General features: G+C 43.4%; 1 protein-coding gene across 3 annotated transcripts in view; it reads left to right on the top strand.

Moving 5' to 3' along the window:
• The first annotated feature begins 6,900 nt into the window (after nucleotides 1–6,900).
• The window catches only part of mboat2a (membrane bound O-acyltransferase domain containing 2a), a 34,789-nt gene continuing 26,293 nt past the window's right edge, over nucleotides 6,901–15,396 (top strand). For 2 of the 3 annotated variants that reach the window (XM_072365195.1, XM_072365193.1), the window contains exon 1: nucleotides 7,007–7,183. In XM_072365195.1, the coding sequence (XP_072221296.1) occupies nucleotides 7,100–7,183 (84 nt within the window). In that variant the 5' untranslated portion in view covers nucleotides 7,007–7,099. Of the gene's footprint in view, nucleotides 7,184–15,396 lie in introns of all 3 variants that reach the window. The other variant, XM_072365194.1, reaches the window with a different exon arrangement.

The raw sequence follows: 15,396 nt of genomic DNA, 5'->3' as shown, positions 1-15,396 counted from the left end.
ATTTTCTCTAAGCTTTAAACACTTTCAGAAACGCCAGCTTTTACTGCTTAACTGTCCTCCTGCATACAGACCATCTGAGATCCATGTCTCCTTCTATAAAATTCCCACCACCATCACTTCTACACAATGCAAGAGGCACACAACATTTACAAAGGGTCTGATTTTTTCTGTATCTCTCTGTGGCCATGTAGGCTCTATTATTATTGTTTTTTTTGTAGCTATTTTTATTAGTCTTGTAGCTCTTTTTAGTCAAACTCATCTTTTAGTGGTCTTATATGACTTTGTGAAGTAATTCTACATCTGTTTGTGGTTTAGTTAATGTCTTTTTCTGCTTGTTGTGCATCTGTTTCTCTCCTCTTCCCATATATTTTTTATTGGTTTGAATCTGCTTGTTTGCCTCTCTTTGTAGTTTGAGTGTCTCTGTGGCTGTTTTGAGCCTTTGTGGCCATTGTCAATCTTCAAACGGTAATTTGCATTGACTTGCGGTTCTTTTTTAATCTTCCGCATTCTCTTAGTCTCTGCAGATATTTTGCAACTTTTTATGTCTCTGTTTTGTTGGTTCCGCCTTTCTGTTGTGGTTATTCTGCGGCACAATCTGGCTTTTCACAGTAATTGTCTCCCTGTCGGTATTCATTCAGCTTTGTTTGTTTGCTTCAACTTCCTTGTGGACATTTAGAGACAATTTGAACCTCATCTTTCAAAATCTTGGCTGTCCAGGCATATATACATAACTTAATTCAGTAATCCTTTCACGGTGCAGCTCTGCAGCAGCATGAATCTAAAGCAGAATCTCTTTCTATCGAAGGTTCACCAAGGGACTGCAGCCATGGTGCCAACTCCCAGGCTGTACTACATTTGTTCTGACACCATAACAGCTGAGTTGAGAACAACTCAGGCATTTCAAGTGGCTGCATTAAAGAGGGATCGAATGATAGCAGGAGACAGCACTGGATGAAATTGCACCTCAGGACTGTTTGCATTCTGCTCTCTGTGTTGCTGCAGTTGTGTGATTCATTTCACAATCTTGTGAAAGTACCTGCTGTGTTGAGAGAGAATGAAGAACCAGAGCCACAGCATGGTGAAGCCCAGCAAAGAATAAACTGCGGCAAGTTTGTACTGTGTCAAGAGAATCTGTCAGTATCCCCTGGGAATGCTCATGGAGGGGCAATGAGTTCAGTCTGTAACTCAGAGTTTCTCAACATCTATTGACTTCATCCATCTTCCTGACTACATGGAATTATGTTAATATAAAAAGAACTAATCATACCAAATCCTATCATATGTAATGCAGGAATGTGCGGAAGACATCTTGCCTGTGTCAGATCAATACTAAGGCTAATGAGGGTCATTTCACATCCATCACAGTTTGGTTATTGAAACGTCCATGATGGATTGTTTAATGCATTTTATCAGGTTAGCTAAAAGATTAAGCTGTGTGACTGACATTAGATGACTCATTGCCTTCTTTGTCATCCTGCTTTTATCCATTCATCTTAATTCTTTCATTTCTTTGGAACACAGCAGTGATCAAAGTTGAGGCAGTTGTTATCTACTCAAACTGAAATGAGACTCAAAAGAAGAGCTGGTCATTTTTTATTTTTTTTTTATCTTTGGACTGATCCCCGTGAGCAGTTTCCCCCCTCATTTCAATCTCAGCTGAGCTAAGCTAACCAGATGCATTACAGTACGCACATGAGAGCGCTATTGATCTTCAATAGAACTTCTAAAAATAATTTATACCACCACCGGGCTTATATGGCTCAGAAAGACAATCCATTTCTGACTGAATGTGAGCATGATGAGAAACTCTGTGAAACCCAACAGGCCTCCTTAAATTCTGCTGTCCTCACTCCCAAAACACTCCCACACCTCCCCACCCATGAAGCCTCTATTGTGTGTCCACTTTGCATGCTGCATTGTTTTGTGTAGTACTACTGAACTTTGTGCTGGCTACAGTGATCCACAACTTAATCTTATTTTTATGCAGAAACATGAAAACCATTCCCTAAAGTTAAGTTTGATGTTTAAAGCAACTGCAAATCCTGCGTATCCATCGCTGGAAACTGAAAAATACAAACAAAAAACACATTTTGAAATAACACACATGCTTGGAGAGATTGATTGACTTTCATTTATTTTCCATAAATGACCAAGGGAACCTGACGTCTTTGTGAGCTTGAGATACAATGACAAGATCAGTAATATGTTTTACATCTTTTATATTCAGTAGAAGGAGAATGAGTCAAAAACAGAGGAGACATTAGCACTGATCACACAGCCAGACTGTAAGTGAGGCAAAACGGAACAAGTGCCCCACCCTGTGCATGAAGTGAAACAAAGAGCTGAGAGAGCTCATCTTACTCCCACTGAAAGAGATGGTGTATACAAATTTGACTCCATGCTTCCCAAATGTGTAGCTGATGTGGGAGAAGGATGGATGAGTGAGCTCTCCGAGATTTAGCTGGGTGATGTGTAGCTGCTGTGGTTTGTTGCAAAATCTGCTCTCTGTTGTACTCAGAAGTCTGCTCAGTACTAATGTTATTGTAAACCAACACACAAATATATTTAATTTCTTTATACAAAATTACCCATGACCCCATTGTATTTCAGTTTACAAGCATCATATTCCCAGAATACTACAGTTAGGATTTTTTTTCTCCATTTATTGATTGGTTCATTGATCGGAAAAACTGGCCCCAGTCTGGAGCTTCATCTCAGTGATTCCCGCAGGTTGTGCAGCTGGACTATTTTGAGTCAAGATGATAATGTGCTGCCTGAGAATTCTCACCGGAATCATAGAACCATTAAAACGGCAGACACTTTGCCAGCCGAGTAAGCTTTCTGTGTCTGCAGGCGCTGCTAAGCTGAAACAGAGAGAGGGAGAGAGACGAGGGGGAAAAAATGTGATGTTTAGACCCAGAGAATTGTGGTGGTAAATAAACAGAACATGTCCATCTCTGAGGACCTGTTCTATTTCAAGCAGCCTTCTCCAGTCTGACCCCAAAACACAAAAACGCTTCCTTTCTGATCCATAAACAGAAAGGCTGCGTGTCCCTGGAGGAGCAAGACTGAGTGCAAAACTTGGACTATTGACTAAATAAGGCGCTTACACATCAGCTACAGCTTGATTTGTACAAATCTGCCATACAGGTCAAGACAGGAACAAGAAGAGTAGATAGAAAGATGATCACGTGTGCAGTGTGTTGCACTACCTGGCCTTGATTATGAATAAGTGGGAACTTATACAACATCAACATTTACATGCTGCTACATCCTTATAAACAGATTAGTGAGAACTTTCCCCTCCCCTGGCAATTTCACACCATCCATTTTCTTTTTCTTTCTATACTCATTCAATGGAGTGTCAGTCTGGGAGACAGCCAGAGAGGAAGGGGATAGGGTTGCCATGACAATGCCAACTTAACAAAATGCGTCTTTCTTCGCGATGGTGGGTCTAATTGGGTGTCTTTCAGGAGGAACAATAGTGCGGTTTAGCAGAGTGACATGAATGCAATGAATCCCGGGTGATCTAGCAGTTCGACTTAATGTCATACTTTCTCTGTCTGTGAATACTCTTGAATGATTAATGGTTATTATACAAGAGCTGTTGTACATTAAGTACATGGTGAGTGTTTCTGGAGAGCAGTGCTGTGACGTCGTCCACTGAGGAAGAGAGAAGGAGATTTCAGGGATTCTTGACATAAATAATTAACATACAATAATGCCATATAAGCCATTTTGTCTTACATCCCCTCAAGATGATTGAAATCTCTTTGTTGACAGCTCAGTGTTCTGTCATCATACAGCTTTTTGCTCACAAATGTAATTTCATATAAGTTGTTTTCTTTTGTTGAATATGCAGTTTTTAATGGGATTGTTAAATCATTTACATTTCTTATTTCTAAAAGGCAGAAATAGACCCCCAAAGTGTACATGGTCATTTTCCACATACAGTGGTGTTTGAAAGTTTCTCTCCGGTGGCAGCTGGCCAGCAGAGATTACTCCAAGATAAAGAAGTGTTATCGTCTGCAAGGTCACAAAGGAACCAATATGGTCATCTCACATCGGCTCAAGAAAACAGTGAACAACAAGGGCTGCAATAAGAAGACCACAGCTCTCCAAAGAGAACGCTGGAGTCATGTCGTTTCACATCGATCGTGTGGACAAGCAAGACGTTTGGTGGGAAAAAAAGAATTTGAGAACTAATAACACCAAATTAGAGCTTGAGTGGTTTGAGTAAGATGTCTGTTGGAGGAGAAAAAACAATGTATCCAAAATATTATTCTTATTCCATCTATGAAACATGGCGATAGTAGATTTTGGGGCCAATTTTGCTCCATCTGAGCCGGAAAGGCTCGAACTATCCCAGTGAACTGAATCTCAGAGAAAGGTTCTGGTAGAAACAAGTTTCTGTCCTGACCTTAAATCAGTAGAAATGTAGTGAAATGACACGGAGCAAGCAGTGAAACTCAACAATATCCCAGAACTGAAGCTTTCCTGCCTTTAGAATTCCTGGAGGAAGATGTGCATGAATGATCAACAGTTCTGGGAAAAAATGTATTGAAGTTTTTGCTGCACAAGGCTGTGACACCAGTTATCTCAAGCAAGGACTAATACACTTTAGTCACTCCTGGATATGCACAGTAAAACTGGAACATTTTTCTTAAGAAATAAATCACAAGGTATGAAAAAAATCTACTTTATGGACTGTGAAAACCTGATGTTGTTAGTCATATTTATGCATTACTAAAGGGAAAACCAAGGGGTTGGAAAACCCGCCGTCCATTTAGAGACATTTTTATTCAAAATCAGGTATGCAAAGCTGTTAAAAGCAAAGGACCTGACTCAAAAAACTTCAGATGAAGTGCAACAGTTCAATGTTTCTGGAACATGAAATAACTTCTGTGAAAGTTAAGACATAGTTGGGACATACTCATGTTTAATCATACTCATTAGGCACAAGTTCAGTCATAAATATATAAATAAGTGTATTAATAAATACATTTAATGTCACTCAAGGCACCGCAGACATAGCTCTATTTTAGAGAATTCATTTCCAGAAGTAGCCAGGCCTTTGCTGACAATCCAGATATCTCCTCTCATGTATTATGCAGTGAAGCTCCACTTCAGGAAGTACAGGAATAGAAGGCGTGCTAACTGGAGCCTATCCTCCAGGACACTTGAAGGTCTTTACTGTTAATTGCCCCACTGACTCTGGTCTTAAAACTTTACTCCTCCCTTGATTTTCGACTTATCCTCTGCTCACTGTCTCCTGACAAACAAATGGTGTAAATTCTCCTCTTTAAAAAAACAAAAACAAAAGGGTAATCAGCGCTGAGTTTTTGAATATCTTAAACATCCAAGGGTTTGATAAAATAGATCAATTCAGAGAGTTAAGCGCAACGTTGCCACCAGCTCAGATGGGCCGCTTCTAGTAACTAAGTGCTGCCCTCTATTGGTCAATGCGATGAGGTGCAAAAGCAACTTCGGCATCACTGCTTTAAACAAAGATGATAACATGGCCTCAGTCAAAACAGGCCCTCATCTAAAGAAAATATTTATTTTAGATAAGAAATTAATATTTATTCTGCTATGTTTTTTTTTCTTCACTACAGGGTCCGTATGGGGCAAATTACTTGAATCCACTAGATGGTGCTGATTGACAGTTTAAAAAAAAGAAAGAAAAGAAAATGATGCCAAGGAAGTAACTCCCCGAGGCCGTTACATAACTATGAAACAACCCAAATTAATTTCATGTGCAAAAGTTGCGTTCAAGTTGTCCATTTTAGTCTTGACAGAGAAACAGAGACTTCATTCTGCAGGTTATATTGAGCAGTGCAAAGTCGAGATTCGTTTCCCCCCTTTTTTGTGTCACAAACACGATAAAGTCAAAGTGCACGGTGTGGATGAATGAACTCACGGATTTGTGAACACTAATGGATGCAAACTGAGCTAAAACGGAGTAGAGACTGGTGTCCTGTAGTCTACTAACTTCCACATAGTTGTAAGAGGGGCGCGACCCATTATTTTTGTTTAAAAGTTGCCACGTGTGCCAACTTTGGTGATTTCCACTTTTATTTCCAGGCCGGGATCAGATGTGCAGATGTGGGCTTTGCTGCTCACTTTTAAGGCATCTCTGTGTTGCAGTTTTCGCAAATGAGTCGTATCTAACGCCCACCTTACGTCATTCTTTTACCCTTCACATGTGGAATGCCATACATGTGAAGAGGGGTGGGGGCGCGTGCACTATTGTTCAGTTTCTGTTCAAGTAACCTCGACGTACATTAAAACCAGCATTTCTTTCGCAGTCGTGGGATTAGTGGATAGAGTTCCGTTTAAGCGAACATTAGGTTAAAATAGATGGTTGAGACAGAGGGCTGGGCCGCCATCTCTCACCACCCCCCCTCCTCATGCCAACACCATTTTTTCTACATTGGTCAAAGGAAGCTTGCTATCAAGATAGTTCACGTCCATCTCTACTGCCATAGCAACCGTGCTCTTTCTTTTTCAAGTGTGAAACTAGCGAAAACACGAATAAACCAGACGGAGATATTTTTGCCAATATGACGTGTCGGCGTATTCTTTCGAGTAAAAAAGAAAAATCAACGAGGATATTTCATAATGCGGCTCTTTGTGAGGGGGTTTTTGACGCCGCTGCGCATGCTCACGAGGAGAAACGCCGGCTGAGTTACTGATATACCTTTAAAAGGCCCACGTTTCTGTTTATGGACCATTAAATATACCACCAAAGCACAGCAGAGTTCAAACACAATCCTCTGTGGCAAAATTAGCCATAAAAAGTTCTGCTCTTTTTTTTTTTTTTTGCCACTCTTAGCCAAAAAAAACCCCCAACACTATAGAAAGCGATAACGCCCGCGGGCGGAACACACAGAGGCAGGTCAGGCGGTCCCTCTCGCCTTGTGTTTGTGCTCTTTGTTAGTTGTGTGCTGTGGATGACAAGCGCCCAGCTCGTCGCAAAAAAACAGCAGCAGCAGCAGCGGCGGCGGCAGCAGCACTGTTTTACCACCGCAGCAGCCGAGGGGGGTGAAGTGAACCGGGAGGAAGGAGCAAGAAAGGGATTTACGGACACCGTCCAAGCATGGCTACCCAAACGACAGCATCATGCACCGGATCCACTCTGTTGCAGCCGATCAGCGAAATTATCAATCTCCCCGTCGACCAGGTAGGTGTCTGGATGGGGGAAAATAACGACCCATGAGGCGACTGAGTTGGGATCATATTTTAAACGACATATACATCTATAAAAAAAAATCAGAGTTAGCCATCATGACGTTAGCACAGGCTGATGCGCACCGCTGGGGTTAGCGTTGCTTCATATACATTGCGGGTTCACTGAATAGGAGTGCACAACATTTCTGACGGTGGTTCACATCATTTAGTCGCTTGTCAAGCTACTCCGGAGCTAATGCCCTTTGTCTCGTCCTTTTAATGCACAGAGCCTGATCCAGGAGTTTTCAAACTGGGGTCTGAGGACCCCACAGAGACCCTCGGATCTGCTGTCCGCTGGGTCAACCGTGCAGTCGGGGAAGACCAGTGAAATATTTCTTAGATGAACATTACAAGTTAGCTACAGAAGAGTGTGCTTAGGCAGCTCAGGATGATTCACTTTCACTGCGAAACCATAGAGAATATGCAGTGCAAGATGGTCCCAAAAGTGAGCTGCGAAATGTTGAGAATCTGAGGTTTGGTGTGTTTCTCCTCAAATCAGACGTTGGATCAGGCTCGATTCTGGTAGGTTCCTCAATTTGCACCCTTTTTCAAAGTAATTGTGTGTGTGTGTGTGTGTGGTGGGGGTTCTTGTTGTGATGAGGTAAGGCTTTAGTTTCATCTGTGAAGCAAAACTTGGCCAAGTTTAGAAACGTGCAGTCGTGATAGGGATCGTTGGAGCGGCGTGGCACGTAGCTGACGTGGGTGTGGCGTGTCTGGAGTTCTCAAATGACATGTTAGTTTACATTAGGCCGTCTTCCGAGGAGCGGTTAGTTGAACAGGCATCACACCCCATCAACTGTCTCACATTCATACAAAGCACATTTCCAGGAGAAGAAGAAGCTCGAACAAAAGATGTAGCCTGGGGGGGTGTGTGTGTGTGTGTGCATGGCTCTGTCCAGTCATGTCAGACTGGATCAGATGCTTAAGGTATGTGGAATCGGCTCCATCAGCCATTGACCATACTCTGACTTGTTGAAGTATGGCCGTGGCTTGTCTGAGGTGAGCTAGATGTATCCTGTTTTAACCACAGCAGGTTGACTCCGGCTCCACTTTGATTTTGAGGTTTTAACGTGTGGCGCCATCCCCTACAGCTTGCTCCACCGTGCGACCTTTCCTGCTTTAATCTCATAGGTGGATAGTGTTCTGTTTTGTTTTTTTTTGTTACAGAGACATCGAGGCTTATCTCCCTACACCTCAGTCGTACACAGCTGGCATTACATGGGTGTGACTGTGAGGAAGTTTGTTTCCTTAGCTGGGCTCTTGTAAAGTGCTGAGGTCATATGCAGAAGACGATGGTCACTGATTCTTTAAAAGTCCATTAAAGTAGTATTTTCCCTTTTTTTCTTGCAAGCATTTGACTGCGTGGACCATTTGGAACTCGCCATTAAATCCACGTCCTGTAGTTGCTCAAACTGCAGACCTCGGTGGCCATATTTCATTCTCCATCCAGCCCGCATGTGCGGCTGGAATTTGTTTTGCATTTTTCTGCAACCGGCAGGATCGCAGCCTCTGCGAGGAATGTTGCACCGCCAGAAATCTCACAAGTGGAGCCATATGCACGTTATGGTCACCCCGGCGTGCCCTCCCTGTTATTCACGTTGGCTCGATGAGACACAGAAAGTTTCCTGTTGTACGTGCTTGTTTACCAGTATCAGACAGGAAGCTGACCGAGGAGGAAAGAGGGAGATTGTCCAAGTAGGACAGACAATCAAGGCCTATCATGGGTCATCTTCCATTGTTGGACAGGTGTCACCGTGTTATTTGTCAGCTTCCTGCCAGCTGGTTGCTCCTCTGTGCCAGCGCCTTGGTCAGCGCCTCATAAATCAATACATCCACTTGGATGCTGTATAATCGGTGTGGACAGTTGTGGTAATTTTTATCCTCTGTCATAGTATTGTTTATAGTAAAGTATCTTAAGTGCTCCTGTCCCATGGGTTGTAGGCCCGTGTCCGAGCTATAACTGCAGCTGTGAAATCTGAACCGTCACAATGCTTTTTGTGCTCGTTCCTCTCTTCTTTTGCTTCCATCTCGCTCGGCTCGTCCCCTGTCAGTAACACGCTGACACTACTTTGAATAAAACTTCCTCCTGCAGTTTTATCTGCCCACACAAACACCACTCACCCGCTCTCATATTGGAGATGTTATTCATTTCTTTTCTTTTCCATGCTCACAATACAACCTCGTCCCGCTCCGTCTTTATTTAGTTGTTCTGCTTGTTATAAGAGTTGCAGATTGAAGACGTGAAGAAGGCGACGGTCATTGAGAAAAACCCTTTTTGGCCCATCTCGTCCGACTCCCCCTCATCTCCACCTTGAGTATTAAGTTCTTTGGCTGCGTTTCATACTTTTATGCCAAGCTACCGTTTCTGCCAGGAGGCCTTTTTTCTTTTTCCAGCTTAAAAAAAGCGACATTAAGGACAGGTTTTGTCCTGTTTTGCGTCACCACGTCGCACATGACTTGCAGTTCTGCTGTTTTAAAATGCAGGTGTTGACTTCTCCCCTTTCTCCTTCCCTGTAGGACTGCGGAGCAGAGCTAACTTGCTGAATAGCAAATATTTACAGGACCAGCGATTTAAATGAATGCGATTCCATCTCTTCGGTGGAACCTTTGCAGGTTCAGTTTTTATTAGCCCTGTGAACCTGGCAAATGATGTTTCTGGTCCTCTCTGCCATTCAAACTTATTTTCACCCCACCTTGACCCCTGGGGGCATCAGCTGTATCAGTTTATGTAGTGTAGGGCAGGTTGCATTTGATGACCTCATAAAGAACCACATCTAAGGCACTTTGGCTGCTTCAACTGCTGTCGAGCGGTACCTTTATTGTGTCTGTCTTACCAAAAAAAAAACAAAACTGAAGGTATATTTTCACGAAAAGAAACAAATGCTTTTCTGCTCAGTTTCATCATCTTGCATTTGAATACACAAGGTTTGCTGTATTTGTTTTTCATATTGATTCTATTAGATGCCTGTTATGACTTGTTCCAGGTTACTCACGCTTGGAGTCAGAAGGCTGACAGCACTTCTGGTTCCACAGATCTGCAGGATGTCTCGGAGGAGCGCGACAATATGGAAATTTCCGTTTGCGCTTTGCTGTGTTTAGTCAGCCTATATGTACGACACGGCTGACGCGACAGTGTAGGGTTTGGCTTTGCTGTGGTTATTTGTTTGACATTTTTCTGAATTCTGAATGGGGGGGGATCTTGAACGATGTAATGTTTTCAGTGTCAGCAGTGACCTTTTTCTGTGTGGTTTAGGCCGATTGTTGACAGCAGCGTGTCAGCAGAGCGTACCAGCTGTCTTAGACAAATACACGCCTTCCTCTTCATACAGGAAAATGACGCCTGGCACATGCACACAGTTTGTATCCAGTGACTTAATGGAACTGCTAAAGAAAATAGAAATTTCTCCCCTTTGCCATTTTATCTAGCAAAACACACCTTTCTGTTGAGGGATCTGCAGTCAATACGCCGACTTTGTCGCTCATCAGTCGCTTCGATGTGCAAGCAACGCCTGAAGTGGCGAGACGGTCTTTTAGGTACCGACTCACAATGTGCAGGCGGGCTTCTGCTGTGCGTCCTGTAGCAACAAAAGGCCCAGCTGTACAATCAGTCTTCTGTTTATTCGACATATTGGACTGTAGTTTGTCACAGCGCACGGCCACATCTGTTATCTCCAGAACAAGCCCTCTTTTGTTGTTGCCGCTAAATTTTCACTCCGGGTGTTGCGTTTTAGGCCTTTTAAGCCTGCCAAGTGCAGAGGGTTTGACTCCCGGCTCTCTTTTCATCCACTGACAATTCCCCCGCTATCAGTGACAGAAGTCACCGTCATATAACAAAGAGACGGGTCAAAATGGGGGGAACCGAGGTTTGGGCTTTCCTTGTTAAGCGCTCCCCATTTTGATCTCATGAAAACTGTTGACATTGATTTTTTTTTTGTAGAATGTATTTGAAGTTATGGGAGGTTTTTCCCTTGGGAATCGTATGCTGGCTTTCCTCTGAGGTGTCTTTCCAGAGTCCTCAAAGCCTGTTGCTGGGGGACTGTTGTTTGGCCTTTAAAGCCCTCGGGTCTCGTCAGTTTCTCCCCTTTGGTTTAATTTGCAGCCCTCTGGTGAGTGCTATTCCTCCAATTGATTTCCTTCCACCAGCTCAGTGTAATGCAGTGCTACTGGTTGCTTCCTTTATTATGGCACACAATCAACAATACAAGCATGTGTGATTTCTCCTGGGGAATAAGGGAGAGCGTTTGTTAACATTAGAGTAGCTGATGAGAATCGGTGCAGTTTTTGGTCACAAACTGGTTGTTGTTGATAAAAGGTTTAAGACTTTATGATTATGTATTTAATTGTCTGTTGAATGTGTGAAATATTACTGAAGACGTGCTAATAACTGCCTCAGCAGGGTCAATCCACAGGTTTTTATTGAGCTCAAATTGCTTCGTGTGAGGCTTTAATTTGGATGAAGATGAGTCGTCTGCGTTGATGCTATAAACTCTCATCACATATAATCAGCATAGATCAATTTGCTCCAGTTTGGACGGATGCGTTGACCTCGTGCGAGTCCGTAGCGCTTCTGTTTTGGTTCTTGCCAAAGTTTGTAATGGGCCCTAATCTTTTTCATCATGGAGTGATGCTACTTTAGAGAGAGCCAAAGCCCTTACGTCACATATGGTCCGTCCTCGGTTCCAAAAAAAAAAAGAAAGGCTCTTGAAACTCAGGGCATTTTCTCATTCTGCCATGGCATGGCAGTTTGGTGTGGTGACGTACTGAAAACCACTTCCGGCGTGGACGTGTCCCTACTCTCAAACTTTCAAAGCGCCCACTCCAGACGCATCAAATGTCATACAAAACACGTGGTTTATGGATGCAAAGAAATTCAAATCTGAATCTTTCCCCTTGATGTGTGTGGTTTTTTTTTTAGCTGCTTCTCTTTAGTTTCGTTGTGTGCATGGTAACGCAAAAACACCAAGGTGGGCAGATGCAGAACGGCTGGGGAATCTGCGCGGCTGCCCCTAAGTGTTCGCAGTGACCACGAGCGTGGATGTCGAGATGATTCAGCTTCGCTAAGTCATTTGTTCCATTTGTGATGATGTAGTGCTGGTGAGGTCTGATGGGTTTGCTGCGCTCAAAAAGCCCACACTCTCTGGCTCGGAGTACCAGTTTAGCATTTGCATGTAGTCAACAAGGAGAACATATTTTCAGGGAGTCACTTAACCAGCTTCAAATTACAGGCCGAACTAGATGCACTTAATGTTCCGGGCTGTAAATTGACTAACAAGCAAGCCCTCTGCTTATGGCTGGGACGTGGGTCTTGCTTTTAAAGCTGTTTTTAATGCATGGTGTGGTTTAAGAATATTTTAGCCTTTAGTTTTGAGTGTTCTGACAGGCCGACAGTAACTGTGTGAGCATGGCATAGAGGCGCAGCTGCTCATTCGCTGTGTTTGGCCAGGAATCCACTGGGATGAAAGGAAATGCATCCAATAGAAAAGAGGGGACATGAATATTAACCGGCGTGACTTTGCACGGTCGCTTGTACGTCCATTGAAGTAGGTCAGCGAGGTAATTCAGCTGATTCACCTTCACTGGAGCGCGGACACACTCTCAGTCACTTTACCTCTAAGTGGCTCTACGCTCCAATAGATTTCCAATGCGGGTATCGATCTCTCTTGTGGCACAAGTTGCGCTGTCATCTGAAAAGTTCTGAAGAGAAATGCAGAATCGATTCGCCGTGGTCACTCTTGAAGACCTTCGGCACTTCCAGTTCCCTTGGGCGTGGTCACCTGTGCCACAGGAGGTGCGCGATGGAGGAGCGCGTCGCTGCAGAAATGGAGCGTTGAAGGACACGCGATTGGATGCGAGCTTTTCGTGTTTCGCGTAGCCAAGCTGCTCCTTCAACAAAATGCCGTGCAAATCAATAAATCCAACACCTCAACCAGTTAAAACAGTCTGTCCATCACACGGCAGAAGTTTTATATGTCAGTCACAGGTCATTTGGATATTACGCCATCCTCTGAAATCCCGGCAGCCTCCGTCTCCTGTGTTACTATTATTAATGTAGAGGGTGACCGCAGTGCCAAAATAAAGTTGTTTCAGTTTCTGTTCTGTTTAATTGTTGTATTTGCTTTGCGACATTAAAAGGAGCACATTTACACTCAAACGGCACCTCTAACATGCTGCATTTTTACGGTCGTAAAGTTTCAGATGGAACATCCGCCGGTGAATATTGACGAAGGTGATTCTGGGAGTGGAATATCTGAGCTTTGCTGTGGCAGAACTACACATTAACCCAGTCTGCAAATGCCAGTTACTCAACATGGTTATTGGAGGGCTTTGCAGAGCTGACCACCAGACTTTCTCAGCCAAACATGGAGGGATTTAGGGAGTAGATTTAGTGATGGCTTCCACTTTTTTTTTTCTTTTTGACTTCTTTCTTCCCTGATGTATGTGCCTCGGGTGTTTTCCCTTACATTGTGGTGTTCGAAAGTGTGTTATTTCAGACAGGTGCTGAGTTGGCTTAAAAAGGGACTCGCCACGGTGCAAGAAGAGATCTCAAAGAAGCGATGATATGACATCTCTGGGATCCCATCAAGATGTGCCACGCTATGATTTGAGCAGCGAGCATTACTGAAGCAAGACTGATCATGTATGGAAACACACCCTCCCTTTCAGCGTTTTGCCTTTAAACATTACAGCTGTGCCCCTGTCCAAACAGCACGAGTGTGCTGATTAAAGATTGGTTAAAAGCTGGAGATTACTGGCTGTTCTTTATCAGTAACTCACTGAGCAGCACCGTGTGAAAGATGGTGTGAGCCAGTCAAGAAGAGGAGACAACACCTACTGCCCTTGACCAGCATTGGAACGCGCTCTCATGTCACATCCATGAAGCTTTTAGTGCATTTGTTTAATTACTACTTAAAAAGAGCATGGCAACCTTGCATTTAAGGATCGGTATACACAAGTGAACCAGTAGCTGTAAAACATCAGCCTCTCGACTGCCTCAGATTATGCAGCAGGCACAGTTTCTGTGTTCACTATTTAAATCTCCCTGACTCAGCGTGTTCGGGTATGTTGTTTTAACGTTAGATGAACCTGGACCCTGACTCTCGTGCCCCGTCTGTTGCAGTGAAATGGTAAACTATTGGAGTTATTTATTTATTTTTTTAAACTGATGTGGGAAACCACAGTGGTCGTCACCACTGGAAAATCTGGATTGGTTCAAAATGATCCAGATATCACATGAAGAGGACTTTAAAGTCTGCAACTGTGGAAGTCATTTTATAGAGCGATCATCCACAGGCAAAAGGAACTCATTTGATGGATTTCTTAAATAGTCTTCAGTCATTTTTGTTAATGCTGGATAGTAGTTGGTCACTGCCGTGCATGCTGCTCATTCTGCAGATTCCTCTTTAATAATATGCCTCTTTCTGCCACCGTTTTGCTCTCTGTGACAAAGCCAGTAAAACTTCATTATAGATTATACGGTTCACAGCTTTCTGCGTGGAGTTACACGTGTTAAAAAGGGGGTAGGTTTGGTTAACAAAGCCCTTTAGGAAGTAGAGTGGGGAGTGTCCAAAAATATGATATAAACCTAGAACTGTGCCTGAGAGAATTGTCTTCACTCGGTCAGCACTGTTACACGAGTCGAGCAACAGTTCCTGCTTGAATGGACCATTCAGCCGTCCCAGTGTGCATGCACAGGGGCGGAAAAGTTACTGAACAAAGCATGTCTGACGCTGCGGCGCGTCGGCCCACGTGAGAAAACTTCCAAGACATTCTGCTGCCTCTGACTCTCTGTGGGAGATCTGCGTATATGAAACTGCAGCTGGATGCACTGCACAGATGTTGACTTTAAGTAACTCGAATGGGGCTTTGGTCAGATAATGCTTTGGTTATAAAAACGGGATTTTATTAGATTAGAGTGACGGTTTGGAAATGCTCTAAGTGACTGCGAGTCGACGCTTAGTTTAATGGGCTGACTTTTAATCACATTTTCTGATGCTTTTAGCTGTCTGACAAAGGAAAGGGAAAAATATGTCAATCGGAGCAGCTTTTGGGATTTTGGCTCTATTGATGTACTCTTACACGCTACTGTTTTTGCAAAAAGATTCAACTTTGGAGCATGTATAGAGCACCAAGGCTCATTTGAGTCTGGTTGAGTGTATACATGCAGGA

This window comes from Leuresthes tenuis, unplaced genomic scaffold (genome assembly GCF_036924035.1).
Source record: "Leuresthes tenuis unplaced genomic scaffold, fLeuTen1.0.hap1 SCAF_15, whole genome shotgun sequence".
NCBI classification, from domain to species: Eukaryota; Metazoa; Chordata; class Actinopteri; order Atheriniformes; family Atherinopsidae; genus Leuresthes; species Leuresthes tenuis.
Note: the sequence above shows the minus strand (reverse complement) of the source record. Positions and strands in the feature narration are given on the sequence as shown.